Here is a 23,852-nt window from a genome sequence, read left to right on the forward strand (position 1 = left end):
GCTCAGCCGTTCGACATTTTTGCCCTTCCTTTGCAAAAAATATTCCAAAGCTAAGATTGGGTAGGAGAGCTTTCTCTCTCCTCCTCCTCCTCCTCTCCTCCATTTGCTGTTTTTGCACATTCCTTCCTGGGCCATTTGCCCTCCCATCAACGTCAGTTGCTCGGCTTCAAACAATCAGCTGGGTAAATAATAACCACATTTTGAAAAATGACACCAAGTCAATTCAACTTTAAGGAGTCCATCAGGTGGTGGCTTATAGGAAAACAAGTGAGTTTCCTGCATGTTCTGACAGAAGGCAATTCTGGGGGGGGGGAAAAGGAGAGAGAAAAAAACCCACCAGGCTAGCTGGAGTAGGTATATCCTGTGCAAAAAAAATTAATAATAATCTGCTTGCTTTTTCTGCCAGTTGGAGAGGCATTGCTAGCTGCTGCAGAATCCAACTGGCATCCGGCGGCCTTGAGAGACCGAATCGGGGCTGTGCCACGTCAGAAAATTGAACTTTTGAATATCTCAAAAAAGGGGCAGGTTCCAGAAACATTTCCCCGGTCCAAGTATTTTTTTTTTTTTTAAAAAGGACCAATTGGGGCCTTTCGGAGATGCCTGGACTAACTCACCAGTTTTTAATGTGACTTATTTTTAAGTGAAAACATTTTTTTTTAAGGTTTAAGCAGCCTTGTGAAAAAGTCTTTATTTATTTATTTTTTTATAAGTAACTCAAGGCGGCAAACATACATAAGGCTTACTCCTCCTTCCTCCTATTTTCCCCATAACAACAATCTTGTGGGGCGGGCTGGTCTGAGAGTGAGGGACTGGCCTGGGAAAATGGGGAGGAGGGGGTTGGTTGGCCAGTTAATTTTGGTTCCTCCCAAACCCTGAAATCATTTTACAGCTAGTCCTCGCCTTACAAGCATTTCATTTAGTGACCAAAGTTACGACGACACTGAAAAAAGTGACTTATGACTGTTTTTCACACTTAACGACGGTTGCAGCTGTGGTCCTCCGATCAAAATTCAACTACTTAGCAACGGTCTCTTATTTATGACGGTCGCAGGGTCCTGCGGTCACGTGATCCCCTTTTTGCAACCAGCAAAGTCCATGGGGGGGGGGGAAAGCCGGATTTGCTTTACGACCGTGTTACTAATTTAACAGCTGCAGCGACTCGCTTAACAACCGTGGCAAGAAAGGTCGTAAAACGGGGCAAAACCCATTTAACCACTGTCTCGCTTAGCCACAGACATTTTGGGATCAACTGTAGTCGTAAATCAAGGACTATCGGTATTTGTGGTGAACCGGAAGAGTTGGGCAGAGCCTCCAATTTAGAACAAGTTGTTTTGAGTCTGAAATAAACCATTTTTTCTCCTGTTTCATGCACCCTCTTCTCATAAGAACCCCCCCCCAGCCACTTACTTATTCCTGAGCATTGTATGAGCCATATTTTAAAAGCCGCGCATGTATGCATATCAATGACTCCGTATCTAGCGGGCTTGATACTTCTCCCGAATGACTAAAACCTGGTTAGGAGACTGTAGAGTTGGCTTTTGCAATCCTGTGCAGATATCCACAGGCAGATAAATTTATTACACTCATACCGGCCGGTCTATCTTTTTACAATCTTAATGATGCTCAAAGCTCTTTGGAAGAGAAATCTGAGAATCGTCAGCGTTATATATCCAGGCGTTTTGGAGAACATCGGTTTCGGAGAAGCTGAGCTATTGATGCTGAGATTAGGCGGTTGGTTCCTTACGTTTTTGGTACTCCTTCACAAAGCATTGATTGGTAGAAGATGCTATTTGTTGTTGTTGTTGCTTGACTTAAGAAGTCTTTAGGAAAGGAGTTGCACGAGATAGTCCCATGATGGCGAACATATGGCACGCGTGCCACAGGTGGCACGCGGCGCCATATAAGTAGGCACGCGAGCATTGCCCTAGCTCAGCTCCAGTGTGCATGTGCGCGCCGGCCAGCTGAATTTTGGGCCTTCTGGGCCCACCGGAAGTTGGGAAACAGGCTGTTTCCGGCCTCCAGAGGGCCTCCAGTGGGATGGGGAAGGCAGTTTTCACCCTCCCCAGGCTCCTAGAAAGGCTCTGGAGCTTGGAGAGAGCGAAAAATGGCCCTTCCAGTCCCACCGTGCCATTGTGTGCCAAAAGCGTGGGGTGTGAGGAGGGGGTTGCACGCGCATGGGTGGGTGGGTGGGACGCATTGAATTATGGGTGTGGGCACACACATGCGCGACCCCCCGCACTCCCCCCCCACTTTCGGCACGCAATGGCAAAAAGGTTAGCCGTCACTGAGATAGTCCCTCTCTTGAAATAAGTTCAAAGAGTGTGTGTAACAACTGTTGTGGGAACTGACACCGCTTTGTGGGTCACTTTTTTGGTGGGGTGGGGGGAAGAACCAACATTTTGGGGGAAGAGAATGGAGCAGTCTATCTCACCAATCTGTTTTGCTGGCTATTGACTTTCAGCTCTTCCTAAGAAAAGATAGATTGACTTCAGCCTAATGCAGGGATCGGCAACCTGCAGCTCTGGAGCCGCATGTGGCTCTTTCACCCCTCTGCTGCGGCTCCCTGTCACTCAAAATATGCGTCACAACCGCCAATGTGCGACACCCGTCAGCTTTTCAACCCCCGGTAGGCCAACCATGGATAAATCCAAGAAAAGAAAAGTTTCAGAAGAAAACAGAACGTTTAATTCAACTACATATGCTAGTTTTGTGGCCGCTCAAGAAATAGTCAGGCACGGGAATGGTTTTGTGGCTCCCAGTGTTTTCTTTTCTGTGGGGAAAGGAATCCAAATGACTCTTTTGAGTGTTTAAAGTTGCAGACCCCTGGCCTAATGACTCAGTAGGCATCAGTTCACACAGTGAGTTTTGGATGGTTGAAATAAACCAGCAGAAATGAACTTACTTCTAACTGCCCACCGTTGGAAGTTACCTCATTTCCGGTCTCACAAGGAGAAAATTCTCCTTGTTATAAGTTTGTTATCTCCTTTTCCGAAAGAAGATATTAACATGCCCAGAAACGGATAGACTAATGTTAGAATTAAAAAACAAACATAACAAGCATGTATAATAATGTATTGTTAGGTTTGTCATGTTTTTTACTCTCGTTTTTGTCCTTGTTCTTTTTCCCCCCCTGTTTTTAAAAGCAAAAAGCTTAATAAAAACTATTTTTAAAAAAAGAATAAAAAACAAAGGAGAGGCAGAATATCATGACACATGGAATAGATTTTATCAATGGCTGGAAACATGAGGTGGGAGTCAGAACATGGAAAAATTAGTCTAAGTAGACCTGAAATGAGATATTATCTATGTATTAGAATGAATACGTTGGTCAAAAATAATTGTATAAGACTAGCATTGTGTAAGTTGTATATATGTTATTTGTCTTTCACTTTGGTTTCTACGGCGGATGACGTGTTTTTCTGTCGAAGCATCCTGCTTCCCTTTCGCCTTTCAGCTCCAATCCAAGAGTCCTTAAGCAGATGCATTCACAACAAACCATTTTATACCAAATTTATACAGTATTTGCTGATAAAGAAATAAAGGGGGACTAGTATAGATCTATTTCAAGCTTATTAGCGCTCATCAGCTAGTTATACCCTTACTCGGATTCAAACTTGGGCTGCCTGCATATTAGGCGGTTGTATTAACCTCTGAGCCACAAGTTCTCCTCCCTTTATCAGCTTGAGCCAGGGGAGAGATAGTGTTTTTCTGTCGAAGCACCTGGTCTACCCCAATTTGGGAGGGAGCATCCTGCTTCCCTTTCGCCTTTCAGCTCCAATCCAGAAGCCCTCAAGCAATTGCATTCACAACAAACCATTTTATACCAAATTTATATTATCCAGGCCATCCTCTCTCTGGGAAATGTACAAAGGCCTTTCCTTTAATAGAGATTTACAGGAAGTGCAGATTATGAAATCTGGGAAACCGGAGCGTGTGGGGCTGGAGAGGAGAGGAGGGGGGTGGGAAAACAGGGATTCTCAAATTTCCACTTCCTGTTGCTCATTGGCTGAATCACCAGGGCCCTCTTGAGCCTCCGAGTAGAAGACTGGTACCCGAAATGGAAACTCCCTCGGGGCTTCCTTTGTTCCTGCGCAGCCCCCCCTCCCCTTCTCTTTCACCTTCCTTCCTTCCTGGTCCTTCCCACCGGGACTCTGGGCACATGTGGTTGATGTCACTGTAACCTTAGCCAACTAACCCCTTGCCTCTTCCCCCTTGCCAGGCCAACTCACCGAGGAAGAAAGGAATTGTAACAGCGGCAGTAGCACGAGCTGTTTGGCGTGGATGGTTCTTCTCGGACTACGGTGGGAATCTTCCTTCCCCAGCAGAATGGTTCCTCAGGTGGCCCTGAGCGTGTTTCTCTTAACGTCGCTGGTTCTTGGCACGGAGGCCTCTGCGGTCAGCAACTGGTGGAACTTGGTGCCCAGGAAAACAGTGCCCTACCACGGTGAGTAGTGTGTCTTTTCCCAGAGACTCAAAGTCTGTAGAGATTCTCAGTCATCCAGGTCATGATTGTCCCAAAGATGCTTTTTTCAGGAGGCAACTGGACTTTCTGGGTTTTTTTTGAAGACATTTCGCTTCTCATCCGAGAAGCTTCTTCAGCTCTGGGGAAATTCTTCAGCTCTGGAAGGATTTATATTCCTTGCAGACAGCTGGTCGTTTGCATCCTTTTAGAGGGTCGTTGAGGCCACTTGGGAGGTTTATCTGTGTCCTCAGGGCCACCTGAGTGGTGCTCCTGGTTCTTGTAGTCTGCAATTATTTTCCTCTGGAAATCCATTCCTACTCCCACACCGTTCAAAGGGTGCTCATCCCAAATTGCATAGCTAAAAGAGAGAGCATCCTTTTGCTGAATTGTGCACGGCATTGATAAAAACAGACATGACAAATTGATGTCTGCAGGCGTTTCCCCCTTAAAATATCCTCTAGAGTGCTGTGCATTCTTCACTTCCATCCTTAGTGTCAAGTTCAGGAAATAAGGAGTCCAGGCGATCTGAATGGATATACGTTTATTGTATGCTAACGCTCTCTACAAGAATCTGAACTACTAACGGTCAAAGCGGATTGGCGGTAGATAAAAGAGTCAACGGAATTCAAGGTGGGCTGGGCTCTTGAGATCTCTTGTGGGCGCGAAGGGACTCGAGGCTGATGATGCGTTTGACCCCTCCCTCAGGCTCAGCCTCGTCATCTCCTACATCTAGTTTTGTTTGGACGGTTCTCATTTTCATTCCCTTCGTATCACGTTTGGACAAAACATCTAAGCGAGCATCATCCTTACACAGGACTACCAGTGTTGAACGCATCATGCTGGTGGCAGACATGTGAATGGATGGGTAGTAGGTAGGACATGCTCTGATGGGATCTTATTATTGGGACTCCCGTAGACGTTTCCATGAATCTGATGGGAAAGCCTGTTGACTTTAAGGTGGATAATCCAGTTCCTAAAATTAATACTTATCAAGAAAACAACGTGAGATTTTGTAGTTTATTTTATTTTTATTTTTATTTTATTTTGAATTTGTATACCGCCCTTCTCCCTGAGGACTCAGGGCGGTGAACAGCCAAATAAAAACATCAAATACAAATATTAAAATACAGTGAACTCTCTCCATTCCTTTGCTATTTTATTTATTTATTTATTTATTTATTTATTTATTTATTTATTTAGTTAGTTAGTTATTTAGTTATTTATTTATTTATTTATTTATTTCAATTTGTATACCGCCCTTCTCCTAGTGGACTCAGGGCGGTGAACAGCCAGAGCTAAAACAGACATGCAGATACAAAATTTAAAATTGTTAAAAGAATTATATAATATATAATTATATAATTATAATATATCATTTTAAATTACATATTGGCATTTGTTCTGACCTAGCCTTCCTTAAAAAGCATGAAGCAGAGTCTGGGGTCCCGGAAAAAAACCCTTTTATTTACACGACTGTGAATTCCTTTCATTCGCAGTCAGCAAGGCCTGGCAAACAGTCTTTCAGAGGAATATTTATCAACACAAACCTTATCTCGCTTGGAAAGCTGCCAGATAACTAGTTTCCAAAGGCAGTGTTAAGGCCAAACTTGGCACAGAGTCTCTTAGAGTCACGAACAGAACTTTCCACTCTTGAAACGACGGAATGAACGAGTTGTTTCCTGCAAAAGCCCCCTCCTCGTTCGCTCCTCTTTTGTTTCCTATGGGAGGGGCCAATCACCTCCAAGGTGTGGCTTTACTCCTGAGTCGACCCTGCTTTCTGAGTTGTTCTTGTCTTCTGGCAGCTCTGTGCATGCGCACACTGGGAACAGGCTCCAGCTGTTCCTCTGCCTCATTGCTGTTTATCTCCCTCTCTGCCTCCGACGCAGAGCCCTCGTCCGAGCTTTCATTTTAGAACAACCTCAGTTTTCATTCTCAAGAAATGAAGGCCCGTCTTTAAAGTTGCGGTGGTGATAATACTGAAGGTGTGATAGGAATAGAATTCTGCATTTTTTTTTTCTCTCTTCTTTAAAGGCACATACCTGGGTTTTTATTAGACCTTAGTAAGCACGATATTCAAGCTTTGGAAGCGTCCCATTCAAGCTTTTGAAGTTGGAATGAATCGGAGAGTTGTTAGGAAGCTCCACCCATCAATAAGAACAGCAAGACAAGCCATTTTACTGCTTTGGGTTAACAGTTTAATTTTTCCCCTGTGGCTCCCTGACCTTAATTTCTCCCTCCTTCCTAGCTTGCATCAGTTTTTCAGAGAAGACAGAACTGGAATTGCTGGTATTAGTGTCGTATTATCAACCCCAGTGCTGGTAGTGGTGCATTATGTTGCCCTTGGAAGTTTTCTTTTAAGAATGCTCAGCGTTTTTAAAGAGGAGCCCAAGACATGAATGAGAGGCACAAATAGCACAAGAAGAAAAGGAGGAGGAGAATCACTTCAGGGCTTCGGTAAAGGAAAGAAGAACATCAGGTAGCAAGTTCAAGCACTGCCAACTTGAACCCCTAGCAACCTCAGCTCAGTTCACATGAATAGAATAGGGTAGGGTAGGCTTTTATGAGTTGGAAGGGACCTTGGAGATCATCTAGTCCAGCCCCCTGCTTAGGCAAGGGAACCCTACGCCATTTCAGACAAATGGTTATCCAATCTCTTCTTTAAAGCTTCCAGTGTTGGAGCATTCACAACTTCTGGAGGCCATTTGTTCCATTGAATAATTGTTCTCACTCTCAGGAAATTTCTCCTTAAGTTCTAGGTAGCTTCTCTCCTTGATTAGTTTCCACCCGTTTCTCCTTCTCCTGCCTACAGATGCTTTGGAGATGAGCTTGACTCCCTCTTCTTTGGGGCAGCCCCTGAGATTTTGGAAGACTGCTATCATGTCTCCCCTAGTCCTTCTCTTCACTGGATCAGCCGTGCCCAGTTCCTGCAACCGTTCATCGTATGTTTTAGCTCCAGTCCCCTAATCCTCTTTGTTGCTCTTCTCTGCACTCTTTCTAGAGTCTCTGCATCTTTTTTACATCGTGGCGACCAAAACGGGATGCAATATTCCAAGTGTGGCCTTACCAAGGCCTTATAAAGTGGTATTAACACTTCACGTGATCTTGATTCTATCCCTCTGTTGATGCAGCCCAGAACTGTGTTGGCTTTTTTCTCAGCTGCTGCACACGGCTGGCTCATATCTAAATGGTCACGCAATCTCACTTAAGATTCACTTAACAACCTTGTTGCTAACTTGACACATGCAATGTTTCACTTAACAACGGTGGCAGGAAACTTCGTAGAATGGGGCCAAACTCACTTAAGAAATGTCTCAGCAATTTTGGCCTCCATTGTGGTCGCAAGCCAAGGACTTCCTCTAGTCTTTGAAACACAAAGGCAAGATAGCATCTCTCAAGGGTTGAGGACTTGAGATAGATCTTAACTATCGTGCTTTCCATTTTTTTACTTGGAAATTTGTCCTTCTAATCATTACATCTAGGCTTGGGTGGAGTCTTAATTGACCCGTTGGCCATAGTTTCCTTGGCCAGGCGTTTTCTCTAATCTCTTCAGAGTTCAGCTGCCAAAAAAAGCCAATGCAATCCTAGTTGCATCCACAGAGGGATAGCATTAAGATCACTAGAAGTGATAGTAATGCTTTATACTGCACCATTGAGGTCACGCTTGGAATAATGCATCCAGTTCTGGACAACAAAAAGATGTTGAGACTCTAGAAAGAGTGCAGAGAAGAGCAACCGGGATGATGAGGGGACTGGAGGCTAAAACATACGATGAACGGTTGCAGGAACTGGGCCTGGCTAGTGAAGAGAAGGACCAGGGGAGACATGATAGCATCTTCCAGTATTTGAGGGGCTGCCCCAGAGAGGAGGAAGGGGGTCAAGCTTTTCTCCAAAGCACCCGAAGGCCAGACAAGGAATAATGGATGGAAACTGATCAAGGAGAGATTCAACCTAGAAATAAGGAGGAATTTTCTGACAATGAGAGAAACTGATGGAACAGAAGTTGCCTTCAGAAGTTGTGGGAGCTTCATCACTGGAGGCTTTCAAGAAGAGACTGGACTGCCATCTGTCAGGAATGGTGTAGGGTCTCCTGCTTGGGCGGGGGGTGGGATTGAACTAGATGACCTACGAAGTCCCTTCCAAGTTTGTTAATTTGTTAGATTAAAGGGTCTGGAGGCAAAAATCAGTTGAATGAACTAGATATGCCTATTATATTGAAGAGAAGGATTAGGGGTGACATGACAGCAGTTTTCCGATATTTGAGGGTGGGTCATAGTGACGAGGGGGTTATTCTCCAAAGCACCTGAAGGCAAGACAAGAAGTAACAGATGGAAGCTTCTGAAAGTAAGAACCAACCTGGAATGAAGGAGAAATTTTCTGCCAGTGAGAAACGATCAATCAATGGAACCAGCTTCCTTTCCAGAGTTGGGGAGTTTCCCGTCGCTGGAGGTTTTCGAGAAAATATTGGGCAGCCATTTAATGGTCAGGATGGTATAAGGTCTCCTGCTTTGAGCAGAGGGTTTGACTAGAAGTCCTCTTAGAGTCCCTTTCACCCCTATGATTCTATGTTTTACATTCCAAAAACATATTACAGCTGCCATGATGGACGTTGTTGTTTGTTGTTGTGAAGTTGTGTCCGACCCATCGCGACCCCATGGACAACGTTCCTCCAGGCCTTCCTGTCCTCTACCATCCTCTGGAGTCCATTTAAGTTCACGCCGACTGCTTCAGTGACTCCATCCAGCACCTCATTCTCTGCCGTCCCCTTCTTCTTTTGCCCTCCATTGTTCCCAACATTAGGTTCTTCTCTAGTGAGTCCTTCCTTCTCCTTAGGTGGCCAAAGTATTTGAGTTTGACTTCAGGATCTGGCCTTCTAAAGAGCAGTCAGGGTTGATTTCCTCTAGGACTGACTGGTTGGATCATCTTGCAGTCCAAGGGACTCGCAGGAGTCTTCTCCAGCACCAGAGTTCAAAGCGATGATGGATGTATACAGTCACAAAACATTTCTACTATGAAAACAAAATGGTGGAGCGCCCAATACCTTTCCCCATCCCAACTTATTTTTGTCTTTTGTTTTGTCCTGGCTGGACGAGTATCCTTATAAGCAAACCCTTTTTGTCAACGGCTAAATCTCCTCGGTCTTCTTTTTTAAACAACGCCTTCGTTTCAGACACGATCCAGAGGCATGCCTGGAAACTAAAGTTGATGATGATGATGCTTCAGGGTGGAATTAGCTCTACAGAGCGCCTGCAGGCCCTGCCAATGCTTTTGAAGTAATGAAGTTTAAGAAATCAGATTGGGGCACGGAGGTTGCCAGGTGCCACGAGAAGATTACATGGTAGCTCCAGATCATTGAGCCGCAGGTAGTAACCTCCTAGAGATCCTTATTTATTTACCGAGAAGGAGGAAAAGAACCGTAAAACAGAGAGGATGCTAGGTTGGACTCAGCGGATGGTTGTTGCTGGGCCGTTTTCCAGTCACTTTGTAAGATGCATGACTCTGCCACTGTCTTGGCACAAGAGAGGAGGAGGAGAAGGAGAGGGAAGCTACGATGAGGACGTGCCTGGTGTTTTTACCCAGCCTGTGTACTGGTTCAACCAGAATGTTCTCCTCCTGGGTAGTTGTCAGCTTTTGAGAACAGAAAGCCAAAAACATACCCTGCCAAGTTCGTAATTTACATTAACAGGTGTGTTCCAGCACAATATGGATGTAAGTCATGCCATTTGCTGCTTGGTTTCAACCCTGTTGTCAGAGGAACACCGAATTTCTTGCTTGCCCCTATAACCAGGGGTGTCAAACTCGATTTCATTAAGGGATGCATCGGGGGCTTCCGGTTGGTGCCGCCGCCGTCGTCGCTAGACGGTCTTTTTAAGACCCGAAGGGAGTCTGGGGTAGAGGTGGCCAGGGTGGGCGTGGCCAGCTCAACGTCACTCATGTCGGGGGCTCCTGTGGTGGGCCGAGCGCTCTGCCGGCGAAAACGGGCTCCCGAGCTCCGTTTTCGGCAGCCACAACCTCCTGCAACCTTCTGCCAGCAAAAACAGAGCTCAGGAGGGTCTACAGTCTTCTCACCTCCTTAAGCAAACTGAGGGATTTTATTCTACCCCACATCAGCTGAGGAGGCAGGCCTTTGACAAAATGGAGTTTTTCTACACGTGCTTAGGACTGAGTGGCCTTTTTATGAGCGCTTTCGAAGAGCAGAAGCCAACGTCCCAATGAGCCATGGTGCCTCAGTGGTTAGAATGGAGTATTGCAAGCTTACTCTGCCCGCTGCCAGGAGTTCGATGGTTGACTCAGCCTTCCATCTTTCCGAGGTCAGTAAAATGAGGACCCAGATTGTTGGGGGCAAGAGGTTGACTCTGTAACTGCTTAGAGAGGGCTGTAAAACACTGTGAAGCGGTATATACGTCCAAGTGGTATTGGGAAAGAAGGAAGGAAGGAAGGAAGGAAGGAAGGAAGGAAGGAAGCTATGTTGGTGAGTGTTAGAATGCAGTACTGCAGGCTGAGTTGGCCGACTGCCAGCAGTTCGATCCCGACCAGCCCAAGGTTGACTGAATGTAATAATTATGATCAATTTTAATACCGTGTTTTCCCCAAAATAAGACCCTGTCTTATTTTTTCTGAATCCCGAAATAAGTGCTTGGCCTTATTTTTGCGGAGGTCTTATTATTTTGGGGCACGTGGAGCAAGATGGGGCTCCTCTTGCCGTCTTACCTGATTTCCAGCTCTGCGTTTAAATATTTTCGGGGGAGGCCTATTTCCAGGGAGGGCTTATTTCCAGGGAGGGCTTATTTTCGGGGGAGGCTTATTTTCAGAGAGGGCTTATTTTTTGGGGAGGCTTATTTTCAGGGGGGGCTTATTTTCAGGGGGAGGCTTATTTTCAGGGAGGCTTATTTTCAGGGGGACTTATTTTCGGGGGAGGCTTATTTTCAGGGGGGACTTATTTTCAGGGGGGCTTATTTTCGGTGGGAGGCTTATTTTAGTGCATGCGCTCAAAAGCCCAATTGGGGCTGTCTTATTTTCGGGAAAACGGGGTAGTTTTAATTGTATTAAAATGTATGACACCCAGGTGCCACTCTGTTCACGTATTGATTTGATATATTTTTTTAAAAAATAATAAATATAAAAAACTTGGCAGGGGAAAAAGAATTTTGAGCTCGATACTTCTCCTGGTCGTCCTATTCTCAGATCGAGGGAAGGGTCCCTCATTGATGGGCAAGCCCAACTCACCCGCCGTAGCCTTCATTCCGGAATGGCTTCCCTTGAATGTCATCAGCAGTGGAGCCACAAATCTGACCCAACTTGGGCATCTGTGACGTTAGCTTGACCTGCTTCCTTTTCAGAAAGTCACCCCTGCTGGCAACCTTCGACAAGGGAGGGGGAAGATAAATGGAGAGCAGACCAGAGCTGTGGTCTGATGGCACTTTAGATGCGGGCTTAACTGAGGCTCCCTAGAAGCTGTTAATTAAATTGGGAGTCGCTGTTAATTACATGCAAAGAAGAGAGACGGGAGGCTGTGGAAGGAGGACAGGAGCAGCTGGAAAAGGAAACGCTAATTTTGAAAAGCCAGTGGCTTGGGGAAACCAGACTCAATAATTCAGATTTTAGTACTGTGTCCGAGAGTTGTGATTGTTTTCGTCTCGCCAGTGACTCAGGGCTACCACCATCGCTAGGGCAATAATAAAATGACATTTTTGGATAGAACAGGTGCCAGGTATTCAAAATTCCCCCCCTTGGTTTTTTTTATTGAGGGGGGGAAAGAAAGAAAGTCAACATTTCCAACTTTATTAAACCCAAGTAAATCTCAATTATACTGATTTTTCTTTTGACTTTTCGGCAATAAATCACGCCACGTGCAAAGGTTTAGCTGGGAGTTGAAATCTTTGTATGAGCTCCAAAGAGTGGAAAGCTTCACAAAAAACAATTTGCTCAGGACATTTTTTCCCCCCTGTTCCAGTATTCCCTGGAGTGGGCAATTGACTGAGACATATGAGATCAATTCACACAGTGGATTCGATTAGGCTGAAATGGATTTTGCTAGTTTGGAGGGACTCGACGGTTGTCTGAATCTGTTAATGTGAAAGAAGCCACCGAGTTGAGCCAAAACATGGTTTATTTGTTTAGCTTTAACCTGGCCATGTGTCTTGTCAACCTGGGTGAATATCCAGCAAGGTGTTGTGTGAATTTGGCCGTAGAGTAACTCCTAAAGTAGATTTTAAGTCAAGAGAAATCTGTGCCCAGCAGTGGTGCGATTCAAAATTTTTTACAACTGGTTCTGTGGGCGTGGCTTGGTGGGCGTGGCAGGAGAAAGATACTGCAAAATTCCCATTCCCTCCCCACTCCTGGGGGAAGGATACTGCAAAATCCCCATTCCCTCCCCACCCCACTAACCTGCTTTCCAGCTCCGTTCTCCTGTGCAGGGCAACAAAAGAAGACCCAACCGATCAGCTGGGAGGCAGCAATAGACCCACCACGCCGATCAGCTGGGAGGCAGCAAATAGATCGATTGGGTGCCCCAGTCTTACAGGCTAGGCCTCCTGGGAGTCAAAATGGGATGTGTGGGGTCTCCTGGAAGGGTCGGGGCGATCGGGGCTGGGGCCAGCCAGAGGTGGTATTTGCCGGTTCTCCAAACTACTCAAAATTTCCGCTACCAGTTCGCGAGACTCAATCCGAACCAGCTGAATATCTTTAGCTGGTGTTGGCCTCCGTTCGCAGCAAGTTCTTCCCCAGAATCTACGCTGTGATATTGTGATGTGATCTTTTAATGTGTTGGCGTAGTCTATGTGTGGATCCAAGCAACGTGGCCTTTTATAGTTGACAGATGGAAAATTTTTGTCAATGCACAGATTTTTTTTCTAAGGCCCTGCCAGATTTTATCTTTATCCACTTTCCCTTCCATCTTTTGTAAAAAAAAAAAAAAAAAATTGACAGGGTGATGCTTTTCCTTGCCAGGGTTCTATTTCCAACTTTTTATTACGTTATTTTGATATTCATGTTTTGTTTCCCATACAATTCAGTCAGGTCCGATTTTTAAAAGTTAATATTACGGTTCATCGCACAGTCAGCCAGATATTTTGACTGGATTTGGCATTTTTATCCACTTATTGAGTGCGGCTCAAGCACCCGGGTGAAGGAGGTGATATTGTTTGATAGTGCTAAAGTTACCCTGGTAAGATGTAATTTGTTCCAAGCAAAGCTGCCTTTTGCAACTGATTGATGGGGATTTTGTCAATGTCGAAGGGGTTTCGAGTGGTTTTGGGATTACACTCAAAACTCCAGTCGCTATGGATGCTATATTTACTTTCCTTTGCCATAGTCATTCTACGCCTGTTGCCGGGTTTTTATATTTTGTGATTTTTCTCCAGTTCTTTCTGTTCTCTTCTGCTGTCTCCATGTACTACCATGTCTACTATCTAGCCTTTTTTTTTTTTGTCTTTTTAATTGGCAATTATTAAGTCTGGATTGTTATATGACAGATGCCTGTCTGCCTGAATTCGATATGAATTCTATAGAGTTCTATATAAATTCTAAGGTAAAAGGTAAAGGTTCCCCTCGTACATATGTGCTAGTCGTTCCCGACTCTAGGGAGCAGTGCTCATCTCTATTTCAAAGCCGAAGAGCCAGCACTGTCCGAAGATGTCTCTGTGGTCTTGTAGCTGGCATGACTCAACGCCAAAGGCGCACAGAACACTGTTTCCTTCCCACCAAAGGTGGTCCCTATTTTTCTACTTGTATTTTTTACGTGCTTTCGAACTGCTAAATTGGCAGAAGCTGGGACAAGTAACGGGAGCTCACCCCATTATGCGGCACTCGGGATTCGAACCGCTGAACTGCCGACCTTTTGATCGACAAGCTCAGGGTCTTAGCCACTGAGCTACCGCATCACCCTTTCCTTCATTTTCTATTTCTCTGTTTTATGGTCCCACTAATTCTTGCTTGCAGGCAAACGGTATTTTTTACAGATATTTCAATGCACTGTTGTTGCCGCTTTGTCGTGCCGCTGTTTGTAGTCAGTCTGGGCAATCTTCTTACAGCAGCTAAACAGGTGATCCACCGTTTCTTCGGCTTTGCTGAGGCAGCATTTACTGCCTGTTGCTGTTTACTCAATTCTGGCTTTGTATGCATTTGTTCTTAAGGCTTGGTCTTACTTAGCCAGAAAGAATTATCCCATCTCTTTCTTCAATTTTCTTGCTTTTAGTCATTGCCAAGTTTTGTTATCTGCTTTGTCTGCTTTTTTAAAAATGTATTGGCCAAGTAATAATTTTGCCTTGCCATGTCTCTTTTCTATTCCTTATTTGGTCTTTCTTGTAAGCTAACTTGATCTCTCCAGTACTCAATAAGCCTTCATGGAATACTAGCTTCAGTAATAGTAGTAGTTGTAGTAGTAGTAGTAGTAGTAGTAGTAGTAGTAGTAGTAGTAGTAGTGTTGTTGTTATCTCTTTTATTCATTAAACACAAAACTGACTAACTGATCATTTAAAAATGTGTCACAAATACTACTGACTGGTGCTAATGGCTGATACTGGTTGCTGCCAGCGTCCTAGGGATCAACCAAGTATCTTCTTAAAATATATGATGTTCCAAATAGCACAGTTTTTTGCAGTTCCACTGGTGTTATTGCAGGAAGCTGCAGTTTCTTGACGTGTTTTGTAAAATTCTTGGACATGGTACCAAGTGCCCCGATGACAACGGGTATCACGGTTACATGTTTCATCCATAGCCGTGTAGTTTCAATGGCCAGGTCGCGATACTTCATGATTTTTTCCAGTTCTTTTTCTTCGACTTTGGCATCTCCTGGTACCGCAATGTCAATAAATTGTACGTTTCGCTTTTCGACAACTGTGATATCTGGCGTGTCGTGTTCCAAGTGACGATCCGTCTGTATTCGAAAGTCCCACAAGATCTTCACCTTCTCATTTTCTATAACTTTTTTCACTTTATGTTCCCATGATTTTTCAGATACAGGTAAGTCGTATTTTTACATAATGACCAGTGGACTAATTTAACAAAAAAATACAACATACCTGTATCCAAAAAGTCATGGGAGCACAAAGTGGAAAAAGTTATCGAAAATGAGACAGTGAAGATCTTGTGGGACTTTCGAATACAGATGGATCGAATATAACACACCAGATATCATGCTTGTTTTGTTGTTGTTGTTGTTGTTGTTGTTGTTGTTGTTGTTATTGGTTAATCTTTAGTGGGATTCACAGCCTTTGAGGCCGGTTAATAGCTCAGCAGCTCGAGTCCTAACCAAGGACCTAGGAACTGTTAAGGTATCGTCGGAGGATGTAAGCTGTTCCGAGTAAGGTGTTTTTTTGTAGAGTCAAAATGTTCAAGTCCGGCAAATTTAGAATTTCTAAATAGCGGGGTAGCCCTTTGGGTATTGCTCCAAGGGCTCCAGTTACAATCGGGACAACACACAATTTCTTTTTCCACAGTCGCTCAACTTCAATTTGTAAGTCCCGGTACTTTGTGATTTTTTCTTGCTGCTTATCTTCAATCCGTGCATCACCAGGTATTGCAATGTCAATGAGCCATACTTTTTTCTTTTTAACTATTGTTGTTGTTGTTGTTGTTGTTGTTGTTATTATTATTGGTTGGTTGCACAGTCAGCCAGATGTTTAGACTGGAATTGGCGTTTTTATCCACTTTCCCAAAGATCTGGGATAGGCAGATGTTATTGTTTAACAGTATTAAAGAAATTGTCACAGGATGGCATCTGTTCCAAGCAAAGCTGCCTTTTGCAATTGACTGATGGTGATTTTTGTCAATGCTGATGGCATTTCAAGTGGTACACGAGGAGTTTTGGGAACCAAGGCATCTATCACTATTGGTACTTCACTTTTGCTTTTTTAGTTATTCTACGTTTATTTGCAATTCTTCCTCTTCTGTTGTCCAGGTTCGTCCACTATCCAGACTTTTTTTTTTGTTTGTTTGTCTTTCTTATGGTTTGTCACACCGTCAGACAGATAATCTGATTGGATTTGGCATTTTTATCTACTTTTATCCCAAGATCCTGGGACAGGCAGGGGTTGATATTTAATGGTGTTAGACGCATCGTCGCAGGATGTAAGCTATTCTGAGTAGAGCTGCCTTTTGCAATTGACTGATGGGTATTCTGTCATTGCCGATGGGTGTTTATTATTATGAATAGTGGCAGCATTAATCGCTGAAGGTATGTATCCCTAGCTCTCTGAGGAAACTTATCCAAGAGGCACAGCTTCAAACGCAGTAGACAAACCTTAACTTCAGGGAAGCTGTGGCCCAAACGATTCTGGATTTTGCATTTTAATTTTCACTTGTGTAACCGTCTTGGCCGCTAGAAACAAAGCAGTTAGTTTGCAGTGCATTAAATTCACAGGCGACACTGAGTTAAGAGGCAGTGGCACCGATGAGAAGTGGAAAATTACATGGTCTGAAACAGAATGACCTCATGCTCTGGAAAGAAAGCAAACTAGATGGAAAATCCAAAAGTTGGGTGTCTAAGGGAATTCACGGAGTGCGGGGAGGAAAGCGAATGGGAAAACTGGCCATAACTTCTTGATTTGTTCTGATCTCACCAGCTTTTCCCGAAAGTGGTCTCATCTCAAACAGCTGGACTTCAAGTTGTGTAACATAGGACATTGCCTGAGGGTGAAAGGGGAACAGGTTGAGAAGCCTGGGGGAAAATCCTTTATCTCAGGGGTCTCCAACCTTGGCGACTTTAAGTCTGGCGGACTTCAACTCCCAGATTTCTGGGAATTGAAGTCCTCCAGCTTTGCTGGTTGCGGAATTCTGGGAGTTGAAGTCCTCCAGCTTTGCTGACTGGGGAATTCTGGGAGTTGAAGTCCTCCAGCTTTGCTCGCTGCGGAATTCTGGGAGTTGAAGCCCTCCAGCTTTGCTGGCTGGGGAATTCTGGGAGTTGAAGTCCGGCAGGCTTAAAGTTGCCAAGGTTGGAGACCCCTGCTTTATGTTATGAATGAAAGGCCGCAAATACAATTCTAGGATGTTTAGGGAGGAAAGGACAGGAAGTAAGTAGTGGAAGTGAAGCTGAATCAGCTGGCAGAGGGTTCAATCTGGCGACATCCCTGTGCTTCCTCTCTAAGAGCTGCAAAACCTTATGTGTCCACCAGCTTTTGTTTTCAATTTTTGTGCATTTCTGAGAAATAAAACACAGATTGGGCTGTGTGTTTGATGGACTCTGCCCCTCTTTTGGGGTAAACTTTAAGGGGAGGGCTCAGAGGTGCTCCAGAAATCTCTGTGGATCTCGCTCCTCTAATAGTGCAACCCAGGGGTGGGTTCTATTTACCTTTACCACCAGTTCGCAACGGGATCACTCGCGCACGCTCGCTTTGCTAGAGTGCACACTTTGCTTCTGCTCAGATCGCAGTCTTGAGCCGATCAGGATCGAACTGCTGGCAGTTGGCAGAATTATCCTGCAATACTGCATTGTAACCACTGAGAGGGAGGGAGGGAAGGTAAGAAGGAAGGAAGGAAGGAAGGAAGGAAGGAAGGAAGGAAGGAAGGAAGGAAGGAAAATAGCAATAGCCCTTAGACTTACATATTGCTTCACAGTGCTTTTACAGCCCCCTCTAAGCGGTTTATAGAGTCAGCCTCTTGCCCCCAACAATCTGGGTCCTCATTTTACCCACCTCGGAAGGATGGAAGTCTGAGTCAACCTTGAGCCTGGTGAGATTTGAACTGCCAAACTGCTGGCAATCGGCAATCAACAGAAGTAGCCTGCAGTACTGCATTCTAACCACTGAGAGAGAGGGAGCGAGCGAGAGAGGGAGGGAGGGAGGGAGGAAGGAAGGAAGGAAAGAAAGAAAATAGACTTATATACCGCTTCACAGTGCTTTTACAGCCCTCTCTAAGCGGTTTACAGAGTCAGCCTTTTACCCCCAACAATCTGGCTCCTCATTTTACCCACCTCGGAAGGATGGAAGGCTGAGTCGACCTTGAACCTGGTGAGATTTGAACTGCCAAATTGCAGGCAGCCGAAGTAGCCTGCAGTACTGCACTCTAACCAGCACTGCGCTACCGAGGCTCATGCCTAAATTTAATCTTTTCCCTTTCGCATTTAACGAAGTGAAAATGAATAAGGGAGCAAGGCTGAAGAGCTAGCTTCGAGCGTAATCTGTATTTGCAAAACTGCCTTGGGACATCATTTATTTATTGTTTATTTGTTTACGCAGCCATTTATGTATTGCTGCGAAAGTTTTGGTGTTGGGGAGCACATAAATGGTTGTATAAATAAATACATTTGGAAAGTTCATCGTTGGGTTTAGCAAAAGCCCATGCTTTTTTCTTGGCCTTTCGTTGTGTTGTCGTTTTTGTGATGGCCTCACCAACAAGGGCTGAATATATTTGCTGCCTTGAGTCATTTGTAAAAATAAAGTAAGGTAAAAAGTCACTGCGCATTTTACTCCACTAGTTGTGGCCAACTATAGGGGGCGGTACTCATCTCCGTTTCAAGGCCACAGAGCTAACGCTGTCCGAAGACATTTCCGTGGTCATGTGGCCAACGTGACATCAGGGAGCGTTGTTCCCACTGAATGGTACCTATTTACCTACTCGCCTTCGCATGCTTCCGAATTGCTAGGTGGGCAGGAACTGGAGGGGAGGATGGGAGCTCACCCTGTCATGTGGAGCTTGGGTCTCGAACCTGGGCGGCTGGCTTTCCAGCCGACAAGACCAGCCTCTTAACCGCTGAGCCTCCTCATCCCCAATAAAGACGGGATACAAATAAATAAACCATTTGTGATTGCTTCTATGAGGTATTTGTAGAAATCCCAATGTGTGCACTGGCTCCAAAATGATGGGGTTTCCATGGTTTCTCTAAATAGGCCTGTTTAAAATAGGGCTACCCTAAACACTGAGCGGTGGCTCAGTGGCTAAGACGCTGAGCTTGTCGATCGAAAGGTCGGCAGTTCAGCGGTTCGAATCCCCAGTGCCGTGTAATGGGGTGAGCTCCCGTTACTTGTTCGAGCTTCTGCCAACCTAGCAGTTCGAAAGCACGTAAAAAATGCAAGTAGAAAAATAGGGACCACCTTTGGTGGGAAGGTAACAGCGTTCCGTGCGCCTTTGGCGTTGAGTCATGCCGGCCACATGACCACGGAGATGTCTTCGGACAGCACTGGCTCTTCAGCTTTGAAACGGAGATGAGCACCGCCCCCTAGAGTCGGGAACGACTAGCACATATGTGCGAGGGGAACTTTTACCTTTACCCTGTCTGAGCTGTAAAAATCCAGATGAGCGAGACGTGGCAACAGTGAAATCTGTAAAATTGGGATCAGATGGGGTCAGTATTAGTGAGTATCAATTTTTTTTCAGGTGACAGTGTGATTGTGCAAGATGCTTTGGAGCCCCTCCAAACCCCAAAACACAGCTGCCTGAAATCTTGCAATCCTGAGATTTTTGTCCTAGAATGCTCCCGAGTTTTGCCTCTTCTTATAAAATTTGCCCAAACGTCACAAGACTGGAAGATTTCGTGAGATCGCCAAATTCTCACACAACAAAGTTCGGACGTCTCACAATCTTTGGCTCACTCCAACATTTATTTGTAAGCAATTAATTTAATTGGGGGTGGTGGGGTTTTATCATTTTCATGACGTCATTTTCAGGGACCTCATTTCCAAGGAAGACCGAGTTCCGATGAAGTTCCTTTTGTTGTTAATCCTTTGTGTATATATAAAAGCACGTGGGAAAAGACACACAATCCTTGCAGGTTGATTTATGCCCCCTAGTTCTATTGCAAGGCCATTGTATAGTCAGAAGTCAGAAGTTTATTTTATCAAGCATATATAAGATAACAGGTAAAAGTATAAACATTATTTGAATACATGAAAAGAGTAAGTAAAAAGGAATATTAGGACAGGGACGGTAGGCACGCTGGTGCGCTTATGCACGCCCCTTACAGACCTCTTAGAAATGGGGTCAACAGTAGACAGTTTAAGGTTAAAGTTTTGGGGGTTTGGGGAAGAAACCACAGAGTCAGGTAGTGCATTCCAGGCGCTGACCACTCTGTTACTGAAGTCGTATTTTCTGCAATCGAGTTTGGAACGGTTTACCTTGAGTTTGTATCTATTGTGTGCCTGTGTATTGTTGTGGTTGAAGCTGAAGAAGTCATTGACAGCAGGGATGGGTTCTAAAATTTTTTACTACCGGTTCTGTGGGTGTGGCTTATTTTGTGGGTGTGGCTTGATGGTCATGTGACAGTTATTTAGGATTTAGCAGAGGTACTGGTCTACCAGGCTTTTAACTGCTTGCAGAGCTGTACCAATCTACCCATTTATTTTTTGCAGGCATTGGTCTACTCATGTATTTTTGCAGGCAGTGGTCTACTCATGTATTTTTGCAGACACTGGTCTACCCATTTATTTTTGCAGGCACTGGTCTACTCATGTATTTTTGCAGGCACTGGTCTACCCATTTTTTTCTGCAGGCACTGATCTACTCATGTATTTTTGCAGGCACCGGTCTACTCATTTGTTTTCTTTTAACACTGATCAGCTGTAGGGCGGCCCTTTGAAGCCCCGCAGCAAGAGTTTAAACAGTTTTTTTCCCTCTAGCCATCAGCTGGGACTCAGGAGGCAGCAATAGATTGGGGGTGGGGCCAAATAAAAGGTAAGAATAACGCGGGGGGTGGGGGGGCGCGCGGGAGGGGGCAGAATCGGTTCAGTGACATCATATCGTCACCGCTACCGGCTTGGGAGAACCGGGCCGAACCGGGAGGAACCCACCACTGATTGACAGGAAGGACATTGTGGCAGATAATTTTATGTACTATGCTTAGGTCAGACTGAAGTCGGCGTAGTTCTAAGTTGTCTAAGCCCAAGTGGCGTAGGAGGCTAATGCCTCCTACTAAGGCAGCATTTAACATCCAGCTGCCTGCAATTACGGCGAGTTCAATTCTCACCAGGCTCAAGGTCGGCTCAGCCTTCCATCCTTTCTAAGGTGGGTAAAATGAGGACCCGGTTTATGGGGGCAATAAGCTGACTTTGTATAAAAATATACAAAAGGATGAAGGCTATTGCTTAACGCATTGTAAGCCGCCCTGAGTCTCCGGAGAAGGGCGGCATATAAAAATAAAAATAAATAAATAAAAAAATTTGGAGTCTGGTGGCATAAAGCATTTTATTGCAGTTAGAGGAATGGAGGATTCTTCTCGTAAAATATCTCTGGACTCTCTCGATTGTGATACACGATTGTGTCGTGTATCAGGAGGAAAAAAAGAGAAGATAAGACAAAAAAAGAGTAGATAGGACAGGGGTTTTTTTTCCCCCCCCTCCTCAAAACAGTAAATTCATATTGGCGGTGTTGCCGCCGCTTTGCTCTCATTAAAATTTAATCTAAAATATGTCACTCGGTAGCAAGGCAGCCCAGGAAGTTTCTCTAGCCATTGAAAGAGACGGATTGCATTAATAAGCTCCGGGAAGGTCTTGATAATGGAAAAGTTGATGCACAAATCCGAGCTGAATTTGGAAAATGGGGGTGGGGGGTGGAGACAGCTTTATGAGGGATTGGTAGCGGTTGACTAAATATTTGGAAAAGGATCAGCGCTGTAAACTTAAAATGTTATTGATGAAGACTGTGTATCTGTGTAGCAGTAGAACAGGGCAACTAGAATTCTTGGAATATATCTCTCTCTCTCTCTCTCTCTCTCTCTCTCTCTCTCTCTCTCTCTCCCTCCCTCCCTCCCTCCCTCCCTCCCTCCCTCTCTCTCTCCTCTCTTTCTCTCTCTCTCCCTCCCTCCCTCCCTCTCTCCCTCTCTCTCTCCTCTCTTTCTCTCTCTTACTCTCCCTCCCTCCCTCCCTCTCTCCCTCTCTCTCTCTCCTCTCTCTCTCTCTCTCTCTCTTACTCTCTCGCTGATGAATTTGGCTAGGAAACAGGAAAGTGGGAATTCTAATCCTGCCTTAGGCACGGAGGCTGGATAATCTTCGGCCAGTCTCTCTCTCTCTCTCTCTCTCAGCTCAGTCCACCTCAGAAGGTGATTGTTGTGGGGAAAATAGAAGTAGGAAGGAGTATTAGGTACTTCCATCACTTGAGTTATAGAGGCAGGGAAGGAAGGAAGGAAGGAAGGAAGGAAGGAAGGAAGGAAGGAAGGAAGGAAGGAAGGAAGGAAGGAAAAGAGAAGGAGGGAGGGGGAAGGAAAGGAAGAGGGAGGGAGAGAAGGAAGGAGGGAAAAGAAAGAAAGAAAGGAGGAGGGAGGGGAAGGAAAGGAAGAAGAGGGAGGGAAGGAAAGAAGGAGGGAAAAGAAAGTAAGAAAGAAAGAAAAAGAAGGGGGGAGGGAAGGGAGGGAGGGAAGAAAGAAAGGAAGGGAGGAAGGAAGGAAAAGAAAAGGATGATGAAAGAAAGAAAGAAAAAGAGAAAGAAAGAAAGGGACGAAAGGGAAAGGAAAGGAAGAAGAGGGGGCGAAGGAAGGAAAGAGGGAAAAGAAAGAAAGAAAGAAAGAAAGAGGAAAGGAGGGAGGGAAGGAAAGGAAAAGAGAAGGATGGATGAAAGAAAGAAAGAAAAAGAAGAAAGGGACGAAAGGGAAAGGAAAGGAAGAAGAGGGAGGGAAGGAAGGAAGGAGGGAAAAGAAAGAGAAAGAAAAAAAAAGAAAGAAAAAGAGGGAGGGAGGGGAAAGGAAAAGGAAGGAAGGAAGAGGAAGGAAGGAAAGAAAAAGAGAAAGATGGATGGAAGAAAGACAAAAGGAAAAAGTTTTGTAAGAAAGAAGAAAGGGAAGGAAGGGGGGAAGGAAAAGGAAAGCAAAGGCCACTGAGCTGAGGTGTGATGGGAGGATTTGGATCAGGGCTTCTCCTCTTTCAGGGTTGCATTTCATAAAAAATAAGGCAAAACCCTGGAGTAAATTCCTTCCCCAACCTCTGAAGCCCTCCGGATGTGTTGGACCTCAACTCCCATCCTCTTCCATCACTACTGCCACCACCATCACCCTAGTTGGAAGTCCATTATTTCTGGAAGCCCAGTTGGCCGACTGGAGTGTTTGCTTTGTCTCGGGAGTATCTCCCGAGCAATCGGTGGCTTCTTACTGTCTCCCGCCTCCTTCCATGCTCGCCACGAGCTTCCAGTGTGTGTGTGTGTGTGTGTGTGTGTGTGGTCTCCCCTGAATTGCCGTGCTCTTCTCCCAAGGCGATTCCCAACGTTGTCATAAACACCCAAGCATGATCTCATGCTCTGTCTCCCCACGGATGCCTCTCTTTCCTTCGCGGGTGATGCTAACTACCCTGATGCACAGGTTGGCCGTAGGGAGGGAGTTAGCAATCATCTCTCTGGGCCTCTGTGGCCACCCAGACTAATTTTAGTTCCAGACATAACACCCTCTGGGGGTTCTGTGTGCACCGCCAAGGCTTCCATGGTGATCGCTCTTGTGCTGCCATGAAGTGGCTTTTGTCTGCTCACCTGTGTGTCACCT

General features: G+C 45.1%; 1 protein-coding gene across 1 annotated transcript in view; it reads left to right on the plus strand.

The window, feature by feature from the left end:
- SEMA4C (semaphorin 4C) overlaps window positions 1-23,852 on the plus strand; it is a 103,977-nt gene that overhangs the window by 27,532 nt on the left and 52,593 nt on the right. The window contains exon 2 of the mRNA XM_034435217.3: window positions 4,220-4,444. Coding sequence (XP_034291108.2) covers window positions 4,282-4,444 — 163 coding nt within the window. The 5' untranslated portion in view covers window positions 4,220-4,281. The remainder of the gene's footprint in view (window positions 1-4,219; window positions 4,445-23,852) is intronic.

Source organism: Pantherophis guttatus, chromosome 9 (assembly GCF_059756535.1).
Source record: "Pantherophis guttatus breed Tessera chromosome 9, ASM5975653v1, whole genome shotgun sequence".
NCBI lineage: Eukaryota > Metazoa > Chordata > Lepidosauria > Squamata > Colubridae > Pantherophis > Pantherophis guttatus.